The following is a 16,564-nucleotide window of genomic DNA, read 5'->3' as shown; positions in this document are numbered from 1 at the left end:
AATGGTATTAGCAGGGTCTATTACAGTACTTAAGGTAAAGACACACAGCTGTACTGAGCTTGTGCCAACACCTTGTCCAACAACCAGCGTTCCAGATGTAAAGACACCTCCCAGCTGCCTAAGTGCCAGCATTTTTACTGCTGAATGCTGTTCTGCACAAACATCTAGGTTAGAAAGCACAACTTTTAAATCTTAACAGGACCTTTTTTCAGAAATAAGAGGCTCACTGAAAGAATAACACCTCTTTTTTTTAAAAAAAGTGGTTAATTTTGGACAGTCTTTCTTTAGTTTTGAGGTATTGGTTGTAGTCAGTTCACTCAGGCATCTGTAATAATGTGGAGACACTGAAGAATCAGGACAATGCAGAAACAACTGCCTACTTATGTGAGTCTGAATCTGGTACTAGCACTCACTCATTTTACACTTCAAAAATCTTGCTATTTGTTAATAGCATAAATATAGAATCACAGAATCATAGGAAGTGAGAGAAGCTTTTTGAATTTCCTGTACCCACCCAAGAAAGAAACCAAGAACATTTTTATTGGACTAAGCTGTGCTGCTATGCAACACCATTAGCATGCAGAGGGGTAAATGAAGACAGACATGAACTGTGTATGACATAACTTATTTTATTTATTCAATTCTCAACCTAATTTTGATGCTAAAAATTCATCAAAGGCACTTCAAATAAGGTATTTAAGATACAAATCCTTATGGTGACCATTCCAGACAAATCACCAACTTTTATCTGCCATTAGGAACACAACTACCTATAATTGCAAAGTGAAACATTCACAGGTTTTAAGTGGAGCACACTGTCCAGCAGCAATATTCAATTCTTTCAGACTATTAATAACATTTGTGGAATCTTTTAAATACAATATGGTAAAACAAAGCAAATTACACTTTTGGAGTTCCACAGAAGATTTCTTCACAGAAAAAGGACAAAACTGCCTTTCCCAGTGGTCCTGTATTGGAGGGGTATATTTTCATCTATGCATGCACTATCAGCATCAGTACCAGGTACAGCAGAGAAATAACCCACACTTTTTTGTCATACAAAGACAAAACACCCTGCTCAAAAAACAAAGTGTTTATAAGGTCTATCAGCTACTCACTGAAATTTATACTTCTGGAAGCATAACAGAACAAATGGCAACAGATGAAGAAAAAGTGATTTTTAATATACGCCCCCACCAAAGCAAAACAAAGAAAGTGTCCTTCAAGGCAAAAACACTGTGAAAAGAGCTTCCACAAAATGAGAGATGGTGCAAATATCACCAGCGTGCAACCTCTTAAATAACACAAATACAGACTGCAAAAATGAATTGGGAGTGAAAGAAGATTAAAATTGGTCTTTTCTGCAAACAAAGATCAATTCTCTCTTCTGGCAAACAAAGAATAATACTCTCCTCTGATTAAGATCTGTGATCAGAAAGTAACTTCTTGCCATTCTCAATCTTTCTGAAGTGAAACCACTTAATACAAGGTTGAAATGTTACTCTGTCACAGTAGGGGACATTCCCACATCCACTGCCTAGTAATTTCAAAAAAATAGTCCAAAATTTTTAGATGGGTCATTTAAATCACTACAGTGCCAATGAAAGCTTTTAGGTTTCACAAAATTAAGAAACCTGTCTTAGAAACCAGACCAAACCACAGAGCAATAATCTGCACAGCCTAAGTAAGCCCATGTTGCTGTGCTTCAGAAAGTCTCTGCATCTGAAATACAGTCTCCTTGGGCTGCAAAAATTCTTAAACTCAATAAATACTTTCTCGAAGCACAAAGACCTGAGAGTGAAATAGCAGACTACTAATAGTGGTGTAATATTGTACATGAAAATTGTACTAACTGTTCACATTCCAACCTTGTCCACTGAGGCTTCTGAAGGCAGTGAGATAGAACCCAATTATTCCAGAGGTACCAGCTCATGGATATGGGAATGCAATTCAACAGAGAACAATAGGTCTCTGTTATACAGAATGTAAAACCTGATACTTTTCTAGCTTGTCTGGAAAGAAAAAAAATTCTTTGTAGTGTTGTTATAAAGGCAAAAGAAGCAGATTCAGAGGAATTAAAGAGAATTTAAATTCAGAGGATTTAAAGGACACTTTAAAACAAAGAATAGACATTGAAGAAAAGGCTACTCATTCCTCCAGACAGGCCACCCATTTATCTCAAGGTAGTATGTCCTTAACCTTATTCCCTTCAGAAAGGGAACTTGCTCCTTTACTTTTCCAGTCTCTCTGAGGTCCTGCACATTTTGTGGAAAGGGATATTCCTGCCTGCTCTGCTAAACCCACAAGTCCCAGCTGGGCAGCAAATAAGAACTAGAACTGCTGCTGAGAAAAGGCTTCATCCTGAGCTCAGCAGTGGCTGGTTTACCTTGTTACCCCAGCAAACAACCTGTGTGAAGCTCAAACATCCTGCTTCCTTCTGTCCACCTGAGACTTATGCTGGATGAGACTGGAAAGTCGAGATAATAGTAAGGAACATGAAGAGGAAATGATTTTGCTTCACAGGACAGCACAGGGCAAACATACGACACAAATCTGCAGAAAATATGCAGGATTAGTTCTGCCTGTTGTGGTAGAAAATCTTTAAATCCCTATGGATGAACTGAAGAAGAAAGCAGAAATAAAGGAACTGTACAGCAGTTCAGCAGATCTTCTACATGGGCTGAATTTACAAAGAGATTAGGTTGGGATCTCGATTTCATTTTATAACTTCTTAAAAGTATTCCTGAATATTTTAACTTCTTGTTTGAGCAATGCCACTGGAGCTATCAATTCCATATGGATTTCACAATATGATTGGTTTGTGCTGCATGTGGGATAAACATTTAGCTCACAGAAGGAAGCACCTTTCAGCATGTTAACATCCACTGTTCTCTGGATAAGCATCCCTCTGACTACAGCAAACTGGAGACTTTTTCCTTTCCACAACCAATGCAATTATAATTAAGTCTACTTAAGTTAATTAATGTAAAATAAAGCTCGTGTCCCTATCAGTACTTCAGAAGCAGTGCTGCTCATAAAGACCAACAGATTTAACCCTGCAGGAACTATTGAACCAATACTTGATAGATGAACTCAGCCTACATTCAGGCAGAGAAGGTGTGTGCAGCATTTCAACACCATGAGCTGCTTCAGTAATTACCATCGTGCTGCAGAGCAATGGTCAAAAAGAAAAGTAATGACTTTACTGCTGGACACCAGAAAGAACTCCAATCCGTACTAGAACTATCTTTGGAAAAAAAAATTCCAGTACTTTATGGTTACATCATCTTCCAGGAACATCCTGAAGGACCAGCAGTAGTAAATAAGGCTGTCTGCTACCACTATGTGCCCTTTTCAAAGTAATGACTGGAGGTAATTAGGTTATGTCCAAATTCATCAATATGATGAAGGTGAAAAGTAACAAAAAGATGAAGAAGCTTTTGTTCAAGTGTGGAATAAAAAACACACTACATGTCATGCTTAATCCCATTCCCCATACTGCTATCCACTCAATTTGAAAAGGAGAAAACCAGAAAGTTTTATATTAGTTCTATAAAACATATATTTGGCCTCTGAAAAAAACCCAGTAATTAAAACACCTATTTTTTCCCACACCAAGAAAGTGTTTCCAGTTAAAAGGCAGAGATACTTATGAAGTAGTGGAGAAGGTTAATGCACTTTGAAAGATCCCTGCATTCAGGCTTGTTTACCTGAATAACTATGTACTTCAGCTTCAAAAACAGTGAAAAAAGGATCATTTAACACTTTGTAGTGAAAAAGGTAACGAGAAGCAGATAAAGAAAAAAAATTTTTCAAGTGGAAGAAAAAACTGTTCAGAAAAGTGAAATTGAATACTTCAACCAAATAAACTGGCTTTGATGCAGTTTTAAAATAGGACATTTCTGTATCTGAAAATTTTAACCTCTAGTGAAAATTAAAATGGAAACAAACTATAATAGTGGCCAAAATCAAGTTGTTATAACTTCACTAAGACGCTGTTCTTCCTGGTTTATGTGGCAGGTGGGATGGAACACAGACTTCTATTTTCAAAAGCATCTACCTTATGCTGAGAAATGCTAGGATGAATTTTTATATCCATTCAACCAAAAGGATAAGTTAATGAAAGGAAAATAAAAAAAGCCACAGGCAAATATGTAAGCAGCTTGCATCACCTCAGCAATTTAAACAACAGTAACCGTTTCTGGGATTCTCTCCAAAAGAGTATTTGTCCCCAAAAACTTCGTATTGTTTTGCACAACACAATTCAAAACTTTATAAGTAATTCATAGCAGTGAATTCTGTTTCTGAAACAATTCAGATTAATCTTGTGGGTAAAAATCTGCCACTCTGCTGTTAAGGCAAAGCAGACTGGAGACTCTAATTCTGTGTCTCTGCCTTACTTTTAGGGCAAGGTACACAAAGTAACTTCAAGATGTTGAGAATACTTAAGAAAGCCATCATGAAGTGTTTGACTGGGCAGCATCCAATTTCTAATATTAGAACTGACTTAATAGAAAGGAAATAGAGAAGAACAGAAAAAGGAACAGAAATACGGTACGATCATCTGAGAACCTCTCCACTGTGGTTTTTATACAAATTCTTCCACATGTTATTATACCAGAGCAACCTCCAATTGCACAGCTTTAGGGCCCCAAATCTTAGTGAGCAGGGCTGCGAGGTCACACTATCCAAAACAGTCAGAGCCAGCACCAGACTCTGTTGTACACAGGGTGACAAGTACTGCCAACTTGATTTTTGAAAGAAGAATCGCCAGGAGTAATTTCAGCCCACAAGCTTCATGCACAAGTTCGAGGAGCCTCATACTCATTATACTGGCTTTTTTTTGGTTTTTTCAAAGTCCAATTAGCCCTCAGAAATTTTTTGCTTTAGCTTTTGATTATCCTCCAGTACTTCATTTTTGCTCTGCTCTTCTGGATCCTTTGATGAATCAGGATTGTACCTATACAAATACCCATACGGACGAAGATGATAAATCAAATATTCCAAATGATACATAGTCACAGAGTCCACATAGTGGAATGAAACTGCTAGATCGGAGCAGCATCCAGGACCCTGAAACACAAAACAAAGCAAAACAATCAGCATGAATTACAAAGCATGTCCTGGATTAAAGATCCAGGGAGAATTCAAAGAAATACTTGATTTAATGGTAAGAAATTCACTACCATCAGTCATACACATACTTCAAAAGTTAATGTTAGGCAAGCAAAATGTACCAGACATATCTGCCAAGGCATCTTTCCAAAATAAAGCTGACAAAGCCTTTTGCTTCTGTGATCAAGCCAGTGAAAAAACTAGCTGCCCTCATTAACGTCAGAGGTATTCTGTTTTTCCATGCTTAATTTTTGATGCTGGTGTTTAAACAGCACCAAGAAGCAGCAGGCAGGCCTAAATGAGTTACATTTATATATGAAACAATACATGCCTGTTACTTATGTCAGCATCCAGACAGAATGTATAAGCAAAATGTGTGTGTACCTGCACCTGTGTGTGCTGACACATTATACTGTTTGGTATATTGTCAGTATCTAACTTCCTACTTACAGAAAGTTGTAACAAGCAATTGCAAAATTTTGTTTTAAATGTATTGATTTCATTGACATTATTAAGAGCTATAGGATCATTGTTAACACATTTGTCACAACTTATATTTTATAGCTTAAATTCAGCTTTGAGAACACTTTTCTGGATCATAGTTTTGAGATCTCTGTTTTCAGCAGCTTTGATTGCAGAGCTGCTCATATTTCTACTCCAACTGGAACTAGGATTAAATATTTAAAGATGCCAAAAAGAACAATTGTTATATAACTGTCATTCTTTCAATACCTACTAAGTTTGATCAATATAGCTTGATTTTGATACCAGATGAAGTAGTGTCTATCCAAACACAGGTATGACAGGACAGGATCCAATGGGCAATTTCCATTATGAATCAGTTACAGATGGAACTGTCCACAGCTCAGCCACCCATGCACTGCAGCCACAGCTAAAGCTGCTGCCTCCTGACACACCAAATACAGTATCATACAGCTGGTTTAAGCTACAGAAATGCTTTTGCTGCTGAATACAAGTATAAAAATAGATTGCTGCTTTACAACAACAACAAAAAAAAATCTACTGAAGAACTAGACTATCTTTTTTTCAGCTTTAATATGTAAAAAATTCCAAATCCTGTTCTTGAATTCTTCCACCTAATGCTAATTCACAGATCACATGCTCACACACATCATGAGATGCACTTGACAAAATGGGTTCCTAAGGACTTACCTCTACAGCAGGATAGTAATTGTAATTCCAGTACCAGAATGTTTTTGGTAGGTATCCTCTGATTAAGTGATGTTCTGGAACAAAGGGATGAAAGGTTTCTCTACCACTTGTATCCCTAGAATCTCCTGCTTCCACATTGATGATCTCCATGCATTTTCCTAGTGCCAGATCTTCAATAGAGGAACTGTGAGAGCATTTGTTTGTTTTAAATGCAGCAACAAATCTCTTCAGAGCTTCTTTGCTCAGAACATACCCTGCTCCTCCACTCATGTAGCCCTGCTTCACATAAGGCTTAAACCTTCTTCCAAAGTATATTGGTTGTTCAGGACTGTATTTTGAAAGGAGCCATCTCAAATTGTCCAATATAACATATGTATCATCATCTGCTTTCATAAACCAATCAGCATCATCAAAATAATGATCATATACATATTGAAAAGCTTTAATAGTCTTCCAGTACAGTTGGTCCCTGCCTTCTTTGGTTTCTAGGCCCACAGTTGGGAAGTCTTTATTTTCTTCAGAGCTCATAAAAAGTACTTTATTACAGCGCTGGGCCCAAGTGGCCTTAACATGCTTGGCTTTCTTTTCTAGATTTTGAGGTCCAGTCATGACCCAACACAGTATTTTCACCTTGTGATACAGTCCTTCTGCAACCTTTTTATCCTCATCTGAAAAAGAGGAAAGTTGTAAAACCATATTAGACATGACTGCCAAACAAAGAGCAACCTCCCACCTCCTCAGATATTCTGTTTCTACATCAGAAAAGACATGCAGACAGAAAAGAGGCTTTTGCTTCCAAATGTACCAGTTAATGAACTCCATGCTAGATTCTGGAAGGAAACAAACAAGACTCTCAAAGACTAAAATTCTTAAACCTATTTCAATTTCACAAGAAAAAGGAGAGTATAAGAGTCATATCAAAATGGGCATCTGTTCAGGCAAGTGTGACTTTAGCAAACCTTGATTTGTACATAAAAACTGCTTGGAGGCAACCTCTTTATGGTCTTGGAGGACTAATGAAAATTTTAAAACAGAATATTTTTGCCATTCACAATGAATACAACTTAATGATTCCAACACAGAAAAGCCAAAAAGCTAATGAGCTCTTTTATATATATTCATGTTAACTAACAAAACCTAATGAATATTTCTAAAACAGGAACATATGTTTTAAGAATAAAGCCAGGGGTAAACCAGAAATTAACAGATTAAATAATTTAGGATACTATGAAACTAGTATTATTGTTGAACTAATATGTTTTTATTTGCCAGCAAGCCAGCAGAATAAATACAGTTATCTGAGGTGTGTAACAATGTTTTTCAAGCTATGAAAACATTCCTTGGTCTCAAAGAAACATTTTCACTTGATACATACAGAAAGATTTTAACTTATGTAAAAGAATATTTAATGGAGAGTGAAATCTGCATAACTGGTACTAAAATATTCCTGCTTGCACTTTATGCAACTATATATCAGATTTCTTTGTAACAATGTTCTACAATTACATGTGAAACACTCACAAACTCATCTTACAAAGTTTGGAGTTTAAGTATGTCTAAGTAACAAATTACTAACATCTTCAGCAAAAGCACTGCAGTGCAATTTTTCTCATCCAGATGTCCCTACTCAAACACTCTCTGTATTTGGGAGCTCATTTAATGAAATATATCAAGTATAAAAGTATTCCTGAAGTATCTGAAGGGTCTACGTTCTCTGAAAAAATAAAAATAATCAAGAGTGCAAAAGAATTTCTCTGGCTTTGACTGCAAACAGCAATCTGTGCCTGGACTGCTGTACAATCAGCTTGGCAAATCATGCCCGCAGTGACTCCCTTTGCCCCCCTGCTCCAATTCTGTGTTTTACTAATTGTACCAAAAAGTGGGTTTTCTTAAATTTTATTTTAGCTTTATCTTAGAGGCTAGATCAAAAGTTAGAAGTGGTCCAAAATTAGCTTCTTAAGGCTAAAAAGCAATCCAGCTACATCTACAACACCAGCAAAGATATCTGCTTAGCACAACTGCCATTTGGTGTCAATAGCTCATTTGAGAAATTCCTGCTCCAAACAAGTCTGGATACAGACATTGGGCAAACAGTTGGACTCAAAGGAAAAAAAATTACTACTATAATAAAAATGTCAACAAAGAAAACCACCATTCAGTAGCCCTCAGGAGAAAAAAAATTATTTAGATGTAACCTGAACATGGAGAAACTGAAAGAAAATGATTCATATAAATTCTTGACAGTGAAGAAGCAATGTTTTGCAATGCATGAAAAGGGAGGACATTTTCCAATCAGCCAGGTGTAACAAAATACCTTTATGCTGTCCAGCATCTGCATTGAAATTCATTTGTCCTTGCAGCTGATTGTTGTCAGTATCTGCTGAGTGCTGACCATGTGGATCATTGTGAAGAACATGAGGCTGGGTCTTAACTTGTTCTTCTAGTATAATGCTAAACAGAAGATAGCAGACGAAAAATCCTATTGCTGAGCCAAAAATGAAGGTGAGAAGGTTCATCAAAGACTTAGAGGAGGCCATCTCCTGAAGGTGAGACACTGTCAAAACCAAATGAAAAATACGTTAGGCTTAATATAGAAATCAAACCTAGAACTACAGGAAGAAATCAAGGACTAAATCTCTGGAAGCAGAGAACTCAGTTCTAGCTCAGATTCAGCTTCCCTGGGCTTGCACAGAGATTTAAGCACAAGAGCAATGCAAATATCAATCTAAAATTGTACATCTATTGATAGTGGCTGTACATAAAAAAACTATTAATTATATTTATACAACATTTAAACAAGAATGTATACACTGAAGTGCAGTAACTTTATAAAACTGTAATATATGTACACTTTTTTATTTTCTTCAGCCTACAAATCTGCACTTTAAAATATAATACCTAAGTCTTCTATGAAGGTAGAAGATGATGATTAACGGCAGTCTACAGGTCAAGACAGAACATGGGCACAAGATGTTCTTAAAACTCCAGCCAAATGTATATTACAGGAATTCTTAACAGATGTCAATCACAAGCAGATTTCGAAGAGTTATAAAAGCAAATCTACTCCCAAAGTAGGGCAGCTGTCCTTACACTTTTAGGAATTACTGAGGATTGACTTTCAGAAGAAAGAGTAAAACGACGTCTAAATTTTCATACAGAAAATTTTTAAAAGGAAGAGAAGAAGAAAGTACATCAACCTTAAAGCCTATTCTACACTTCAAAAACTTTGTATTCCAGTAATAAAAACACACCTTCATATCAGCCACACCCTTACTCCTCAAAAACTAAAGGACTTGGCTGACCATTTTTATTGAACCAAATCAGCAGCTATGCCTGCATACAGGGAGTTTTATACATCAAAAAAGAGTGTGAATTTTAATATATTAAACACTTGGAAACCAATTTCAAGTTATTGAGGGCTTTTCATCTTCAGAAAGAGTTGAGCTATTTTCTAATAACTCGTGACTAAACTACAAAAACATTGACTGTTAAACACATATTGAATTCAAGCCAGAGCCTTACAAACAAGTCAATGATGTTCCCTCCATTAGGATCATTATTAAGACAGTGGGCAGAACCCAATTTAGTTCATTAGGGAGCCCAAAAAAGAAAATTATGGACTGCACAGAGCATCGATGAAAGCCATCGATCAGAGAAGAGCTGCAGCCACCAAAACAACCCATTTAGCCTGCACCCCCTCCTCTCACTGGCTGTGCAGTCTATTGGAAACAGGCTGTCCTCAAGCAACTGTATGAATCACTGTGCAGCAACACACACTCCAACTTCCAGCTTTCTGTCTGTCCTTCTGCTCTCCTGAAGGGAAAGCAAAGGACGGAATGCACGTGTGCACGTTGTTACAATGGCACTTCCAGAAATCCATCAGATTTACTGTCCACATGCAGATCAAGACCATTTGAGAGTGAAGCAGCTCTCACACGTGGTAATGCTTTTCTTTCCACACTGCTAGAAAAAGGAAAGAAAATTGAAAACACAACTTGAAGCACAAAATAAAAATCAAGAAATGTACAGGGTGTATAAAATGATTATAACTGTGGTTGATAAGGAGCTGTCATTCTTTAATATGAATAAGCTCATTATATAATTTTTAATTGCACATTGTCTTCTCTCAATTCAGTACTACATCTTGGTGGAAACAAATGATTGCCTTTAGACATCATACCACAAAGTAAAAAAGTGCCTGCATAATCATTTGTGATCCAGGCCTTGAAAAAATTACTTGGTTTCCACGTTTATTTCAATTGTCATTAGGCCACTAAACTGAGAAGAAAACATGAGTATTTTGATGAGGTGCCTAAAAAAAAAAAAAAAAAAGGCAAAACCCCAAAACCTTTCTCAAAAAGCCCATGCATACAAGCAGCCTATGAAAATGCAAAGGATCTGCTGTACTAAGATTATCTTTTTGTTTTTGCTTTCCCAATCTATCACCACAAAGTTCCCTCAAAATTTGCAATACTCATAGGGAGATGGCCACAATAAAACAATGCCTTCCTTTGGTATATTCAAAGTGGGGAAATATATAAACCCAAGCATGCCCACAGTGTTGCTACACCACCTTCTAGAAGAAAAGGTCTCCTTTCTACCGTTATACTTTTCAATATTAGGTGTCTCTCTGCAATACAATTTCAGTTATCTGCTCCAAAGCTGTTAAAATTAGTCTTGCTTGGAGAGAAAAAAATGAAAATAACTTGAAAATAATTGCTGCTCATTAACTATGAAATTATATACAACAGAATTCTACAGAAAAAAAATTAAATGTGCTGGAAATGCTGAAAAATTTAAAAAGTGCATTCATCACACTGGAAATCAGAAACTGATTTGGCAGTACTTCAGACACAAAGAGGATTTCTCAGGGCAGGTAGGTAGCTGTACTTCATAGTTGATATAAAATGCCTCTAGTTACAGTTTTCAATTTAAAATAATCTCCTTATCATTCTATCGATTTTATACCAACAGTGGGTCACTATAAACATGTGTAGGTGTATATCCATATGTTTGTAAACTCCAACAGTAAACAGGACAGAAATTTTCATTTTTTTTATGGTATCTTGATATTTCACATAAACTGAGTCTTTTAACTTGACAGCAAAAACAACTGAACACTACAGCATTACAGCAGAACCAGAAAACGCCTAAAAAGAAGGTCAGTTGTCAGATGATAAACATCCCCACTCCTTGCTGATATTCTTTTCTACACACAGATTTATTCAGGGGGAAGACACGCAAAATATTTAAGGTCAGGTTGGATGAGGTTTTGAGCAACCTGATCTAATGAAAGGTGTCCTTGCTCATGGCAGTGGGTTGGACGATCTTTAAAAGTCCCTTCCAACTCAAACCATTTTGTCATGCTACAAGTCTATGACATTCAGAGAAGAAAAAGGTAAGTGCAAAACCTACCAGGTTACTGAAACATTCCCACTTATATTCACATTTCTATTTTTGCTTCTGGAGTTAAAAAAAACACTATTTAAAAAAAAAAATCTACAATAAAAGGCTAGGTTTGAATTTAATTTATGCTCCACTGCTCTATCATGGAAGCTTAAACAAATACAGATATTTAGATATTCATGTAGGTAGCCCTATTCACATCAATCAAACCAATAAATGTTTTCAAATTCTATTGCAACGTAACAGTCATTTAAGATTTGGTTCTAAATTGAAGTTTCATGAGTCAACAATTTCTACACCTTCAAGCTTACACAAAAAACTAATTTTTCTGTGTTGGGGGTTGCTGAACCTGGCAGCCCACTGACGACAAGGCTGCTGCAACTCCACGTGCCCAGACCCAGCCAGGCTGAGGATGAATTCCCATAGCTGTGCATGCAAAGATGCATATACACATGGCTGACCATACAGATCAGCACAGATACAAACAAGTGCTCATGCAGACACAAACATGGCCTGGCCTTAGCTGCTCCTCCCCACAGCTGACCCAGACAAAGGTCTGCTAGTGGGGAATATAAACATACACACAATGTGGATCCCTCTGTAATGGGTCTCAGACCTTCAACCTATTCAGGAACCAACCCTGAATCCTCAGACTCCCCAGAGCCTCACTCTGCTGGTAAACTGATGACTCTCTGATCTCACTAGTACCTGTCCCACAATTACAGCTGCCTCAAAACATGGCTCCCAAACCTCTTAATCCTACTTACTAACAACCACACAAGCCTCTGTGGCTTACAGTCCCCACTCCAGCTGCTGGGCATTTAGGCCCTCACTCACTCCAGTCCCTCCAGCTGCTGGCACACCGGACACAGAGGTCCCTACAACTTACTGTGCATCTCCAGTTGCTGGCACTTAGAGCTCAGTATGCACCTGAGAATATGGCAGAGTCCTCTCGCACAGCAAAATGGTTAGAAAGGCACCTTAATGAGCAAAGAGGACAGGCTGTGGCAATCTGGCCCAGAACACTGTCAAACATACTGACCAGCCACTTGTTTCTAACTGACCAGGCCCTTTATCTAATCCTTTTATTTTCCCATATTTGTTCCTCCTGAAACACCTTCCTTTAGTCCCCCCCTCCCAGGAGCACCCCATAAATTTTGTACAGTCACAAGATGCTTTTCCCCTGCATCCCATAGGCCCCATATTTTCTAGGTAGTTAGCACCCTCGATCCTGTGAGCTGTACCAGACAGCCCTACTGGTGACTTCTCTTGCTGCATGTCACACCTGGGCAATGGGGCTGGTGGCTCCTCAGTGACAGAACCAGGGGCTGCTTCCTCTGATGAGACTACAGGAGTCCCACCTGCCCCCACCGTGTCTCTGTGCATCCCGCTGGTGAGCCTTTGAACATGTTAATCTAAACTACTGCTCTCACTCTGCTAGCTGTTCCAATAAGGCCTTTAAGGTCTCTTTCTCGAGCCAATGGAAATTTAGGGAAAAACCATGCAATATGAATATAATCGTAAGAGTTTGGTCCCACTGCCAAAAGAAAACAACCCAACGACATTTAAAATTAATACTTTCACACAAACTCGGACAATCTAGAGAAACACATTAAACAATACCAAACAAACAGAAATACCCTAACCCCAAAACAACATAAGGCCAAAAAAACAAAATTCAACCATCAAATCCGGGATTTTGAAATTCAAAGAATGCAGAACATAACTCCAATTTTAAACATGTTTATCCCAGTATCATTCCATAATCACTTTAAGATTTGATTAAGTTAAACCCACATACAGAGCTGATTCTTCCTTGTATCTCTTACTTAGGAAGCAAGGGGGAAGCTCTGAGGCCTCATGATAAAAGAGTGTAAATGTCCTTTGCAAGCTGCATAATTAGCAATGAAATCGATCTCTACCACCATGTCCTTAATAGTCAAGCAACGCATCAGAATAACTCGATCAAAATGTAGAAAAAACGTAGTTAGCTGTGCAAACAGGCCTTCTGCTCTTTAAGTCACATTTATTGCTAGATGGTCTGTATATTCATATGCTTCTGAAATGCAGCTATACGCACAAGTTGTGCATTTGCTAATGTTGTCTGCATCTAGGATTTCCGTGAGCTGCTGCAGTTTCCTATCGACGAAGCACAGATCATGTCCTTCCTCTTCAAATATCTAATGTTGTGAGCATTTCTTTGGAGAGCAACTCTTCCCATCAAAAAAAATTCCTGCTTGTTCTACCAAAAAATACAAACCATCAAACCGAGGTACTTCGGTATAGGAGACCAACAACTGCACTGAAACGAGACGGGTAACAATCCACAGTACCGGTGAGCTAGAAGGATGATTTGGCAACCTCCTTCCTCATTCCAAAAGCTGACACCGTCCTTCGGCAACAAGTGCCCGTGCCCGAAGCACGGCTTTCCAGACCTCTCCCAACCCAGCCCGTGCTACGGACGTCCGCCCAGGAAGTCCCCGCTGCGGAGGCGGGAGCAGCGATTCCCGGCTCCCCGGGCACCTTGCTCCCTCCGCTGGGCTCCGAGGGACTCGCGCTTTTCCAAGGAGACCCCCTCCTCTGGCGCCTCTCCTTCCCAGGCGTGCAGCCGGGCACCTGCTGTCCCTGCAGCCGCGGGCACCCTTCCCGCCGCCGGGGTGACACGCAGCGCCCCGGTCGCCTCCTCCCGCCCCGTCCCCGCAGAGAGCAGACGCCTTCCGCGCCTCCTTCCGCGCCGGCCCCGCGGGTGGGACGCTGCCCCCCGAGGCCCGACCCCCCCGCCGCCCCCGGCCAGGCCCCCCCGCCCCCCGCCGCCCGCCCGCCCTCACCTCGCTGGCCGGCGGGGCCCCGGTGCGCGCTCAGCCGCGCGACGGCGCGCGGGCACCTGCCAGCCGCGCGCAGGGCAGGCCACGGCCACAGCCCCGGCCCCCGCCGGCCCGCGCCGCCGCCGGCCCCATCGCGCGGCCGCCCCGCGCCGTGCTGCGCACCCACCCCGGGGCGGGCCCGGGAGCGGCACCGCCCCGCCCCGCCGCCCGCTCATTGGCCGGCGAGCCGCCCGGGGGCGTGGCCTCCGCGGCACGCGCGGGTTTAACCCTTTTCCCGCCGCGGCGGTGGCTCCGCCGCGTGGCAGTGCGCGCGTCCGCTGCGCTCCCGGCGCGGGAGAAGCGCGGCGCCCCCGCCCGCCCCGTCCACCCCGCGCGGTGCAGCCACGGGAATCCGGCCCTCCTTCCCCGTCCGCCGGGAGCGCGCCCACGTCGCCGGGCCAGGCCGCGAGTAGCGCCCGCGCCTCCCGGCGCGCGGCGGTGGGCGCGGGCGGGAGCCCCAGGCCGTAGCCGCAGCGTGAGAGTGGTGGTCGGCCTGTCTGCTGCGCTCGGTGGCTCGGCCAGGACTTCCAGGGGTGTGGGGGAAAAGTGTCCCGGGGGGAAGGGGAGGGCGCGGGAGGGACAGAGGAGCGCAAAGGGGCGGCTACCCGGAGCTCCCAGCAGTCGGTAAGCGGCGCGGCGCTCCGGCGGTGCCTCCCCGGGCACGGCCAGCGGGGAAATGCCCCGGGCAGCGCTGTCCACCGACTTACCTCGCTCTCGCCTGCCTGGTCCTGCCCGGAAGCGGCTGTGCCGGGCGCTCAGGCCGGGCTGCGGAGCTCCGCTGCGCTCCAGCCCCTCATTCCCCTCACTTCAGCCGGTCTGGAGCCGCCGCTCTTGCAAAATACCATTAGGCAACTGCAAGGGATGTTGCTAGGATACCGAGCCCTCTGCAATCGCTCCTTATCTCCCCGTGCGAACGCTTCCTACCTTTCCAACAGCTCTTGACGTTTATCTCTCGGTGGTCTCCTTAGGAAAAAAAATATATCAAATAAGAGGAATTGTAGATTTGGAAGGTGTTTTTCACTATAGTGTAACTGAAGAATAGCATTTTGCAAGCACTAGGTAGATAATGGAGCGCTGCAGTTCATAGATAGAAGGTTTGTGTTGTGGTATGTTTTGGGTTTGAGGGGGGGGGTTTTTGTGTGTGTGTTGTTTTTTCAAGTATTTGGTGCAGGTACGTGTAGAGAAGAACTGGTCCATGTTGAGTTTCTGTAAATGGAGGTCACTGCACACACTGTTCTTGATTTTCCCTCTCTCCTTCATCCTTCCTCCAGCCTCTCTATGGGTCCAGTCCAAACCATAGGTTTCCCTCACAGCTGTAGATCTGTATAGTTTACTTCTGTCTTCCCTCTCTCCAATTATTGCCTCAGGGGTGTGCCCTTTCATCTCCATTTTCATGTCTATTTTTACTTCTTTTTCTCTGGATGATGGGTCACACAGAATCACAGAACCATTTAGGTTGGAAAAGACCTCCAAGATCACTGAGTCCAAACTGTGACTGAACACAACCTTGTCAACTAGACCATGGCACTAGGTGCCACATCCTGTCATTTCTTGAACACCTCCAGGGACAGTGACTCCATACCTCCCTGGTCAGTCCACTCCAATGTTTAACAACACTTTCCATGAAAAAATTCTTCCTGATGTCCAATCTGAACCTCCCCATGTGCAGCTTGAGGCCACTTCCTCTTCTCCTGTTGCTGGTTGCCTAGGAGAAGAGTATGGTCCTCCCCTGGCCCCAGCCTCCTTTCAGGCAGCTGTAGAAAGTGATAAGGTCTCCCCTGATCCTTTCTTTCTCCAGGCTAAACACCCCCAGCTCTCTCTGCTGCTCCTCATGACACTCTCCAGATTATTCATCAGCTCCGTTGCTCTTCTCTGGACACGCTCCAGCACCTCAATGTCTTTCCTGAAGTGAGGGACCCACAGCTGGACCTAGCACTCAAAGTGTGGCCTCGAGTCATTCAGGAGATGCTGGCTTTTGTACCAGTTTAGGAAGCTCCCATGTCCCA

General features: G+C 41.6%; 2 protein-coding genes across 6 annotated transcripts; one reads left to right on the top strand and one right to left on the bottom strand.

Moving 5' to 3' along the window:
• Nucleotides 1-613: 613 nt before the first annotated feature.
• LOC138106375 (glycoprotein-N-acetylgalactosamine 3-beta-galactosyltransferase 1) lies at nt 614-15,354 on the bottom strand. Of its 5 annotated transcripts, none has more exons than XM_069006891.1 (4): nt 15,266-15,354; nt 8,603-8,842; nt 6,289-6,956; nt 614-5,073 (listed from the first exon to the last, which is right to left on the bottom strand). In XM_069006891.1, the coding sequence occupies exons 2-4, from the start codon at nt 8,823-8,825 to the stop codon at nt 4,864-4,866; spliced, it is 1,101 nt and encodes a 366-aa protein (XP_068862992.1). In that variant the 5' UTR covers nt 8,826-8,842; nt 15,266-15,354; the 3' UTR covers nt 614-4,863. The 5 variants fall into 5 exon arrangements, with proteins under 5 accessions (XP_068862992.1, XP_068862989.1, XP_068862988.1 ...); XM_069006888.1 differs by lacking the exon at nt 15,266-15,354 and adding an exon at nt 14,523-14,605; XM_069006887.1 differs by lacking the exon at nt 15,266-15,354 and adding an exon at nt 9,187-14,351.
• LOC138105095 (proline-rich protein 2-like) lies at nt 14,043-15,026 on the top strand. The gene has a single exon (XM_069004728.1). The coding sequence runs from the start codon at nt 14,043-14,045 to the stop codon at nt 15,024-15,026; it is 984 nt and encodes a 327-aa protein (XP_068860829.1).
• Nucleotides 15,355-16,564: the final 1,210 nt, after the last annotated feature.

Source organism: Aphelocoma coerulescens, chromosome 2 (genome assembly GCF_041296385.1).
Source record: "Aphelocoma coerulescens isolate FSJ_1873_10779 chromosome 2, UR_Acoe_1.0, whole genome shotgun sequence".
Taxonomy (NCBI): Eukaryota; Metazoa; Chordata; class Aves; order Passeriformes; family Corvidae; genus Aphelocoma; species Aphelocoma coerulescens.
The sequence above is the reverse complement of the archived record's forward strand: the minus strand, read 5'-3'. Positions and strand labels throughout refer to the sequence as shown.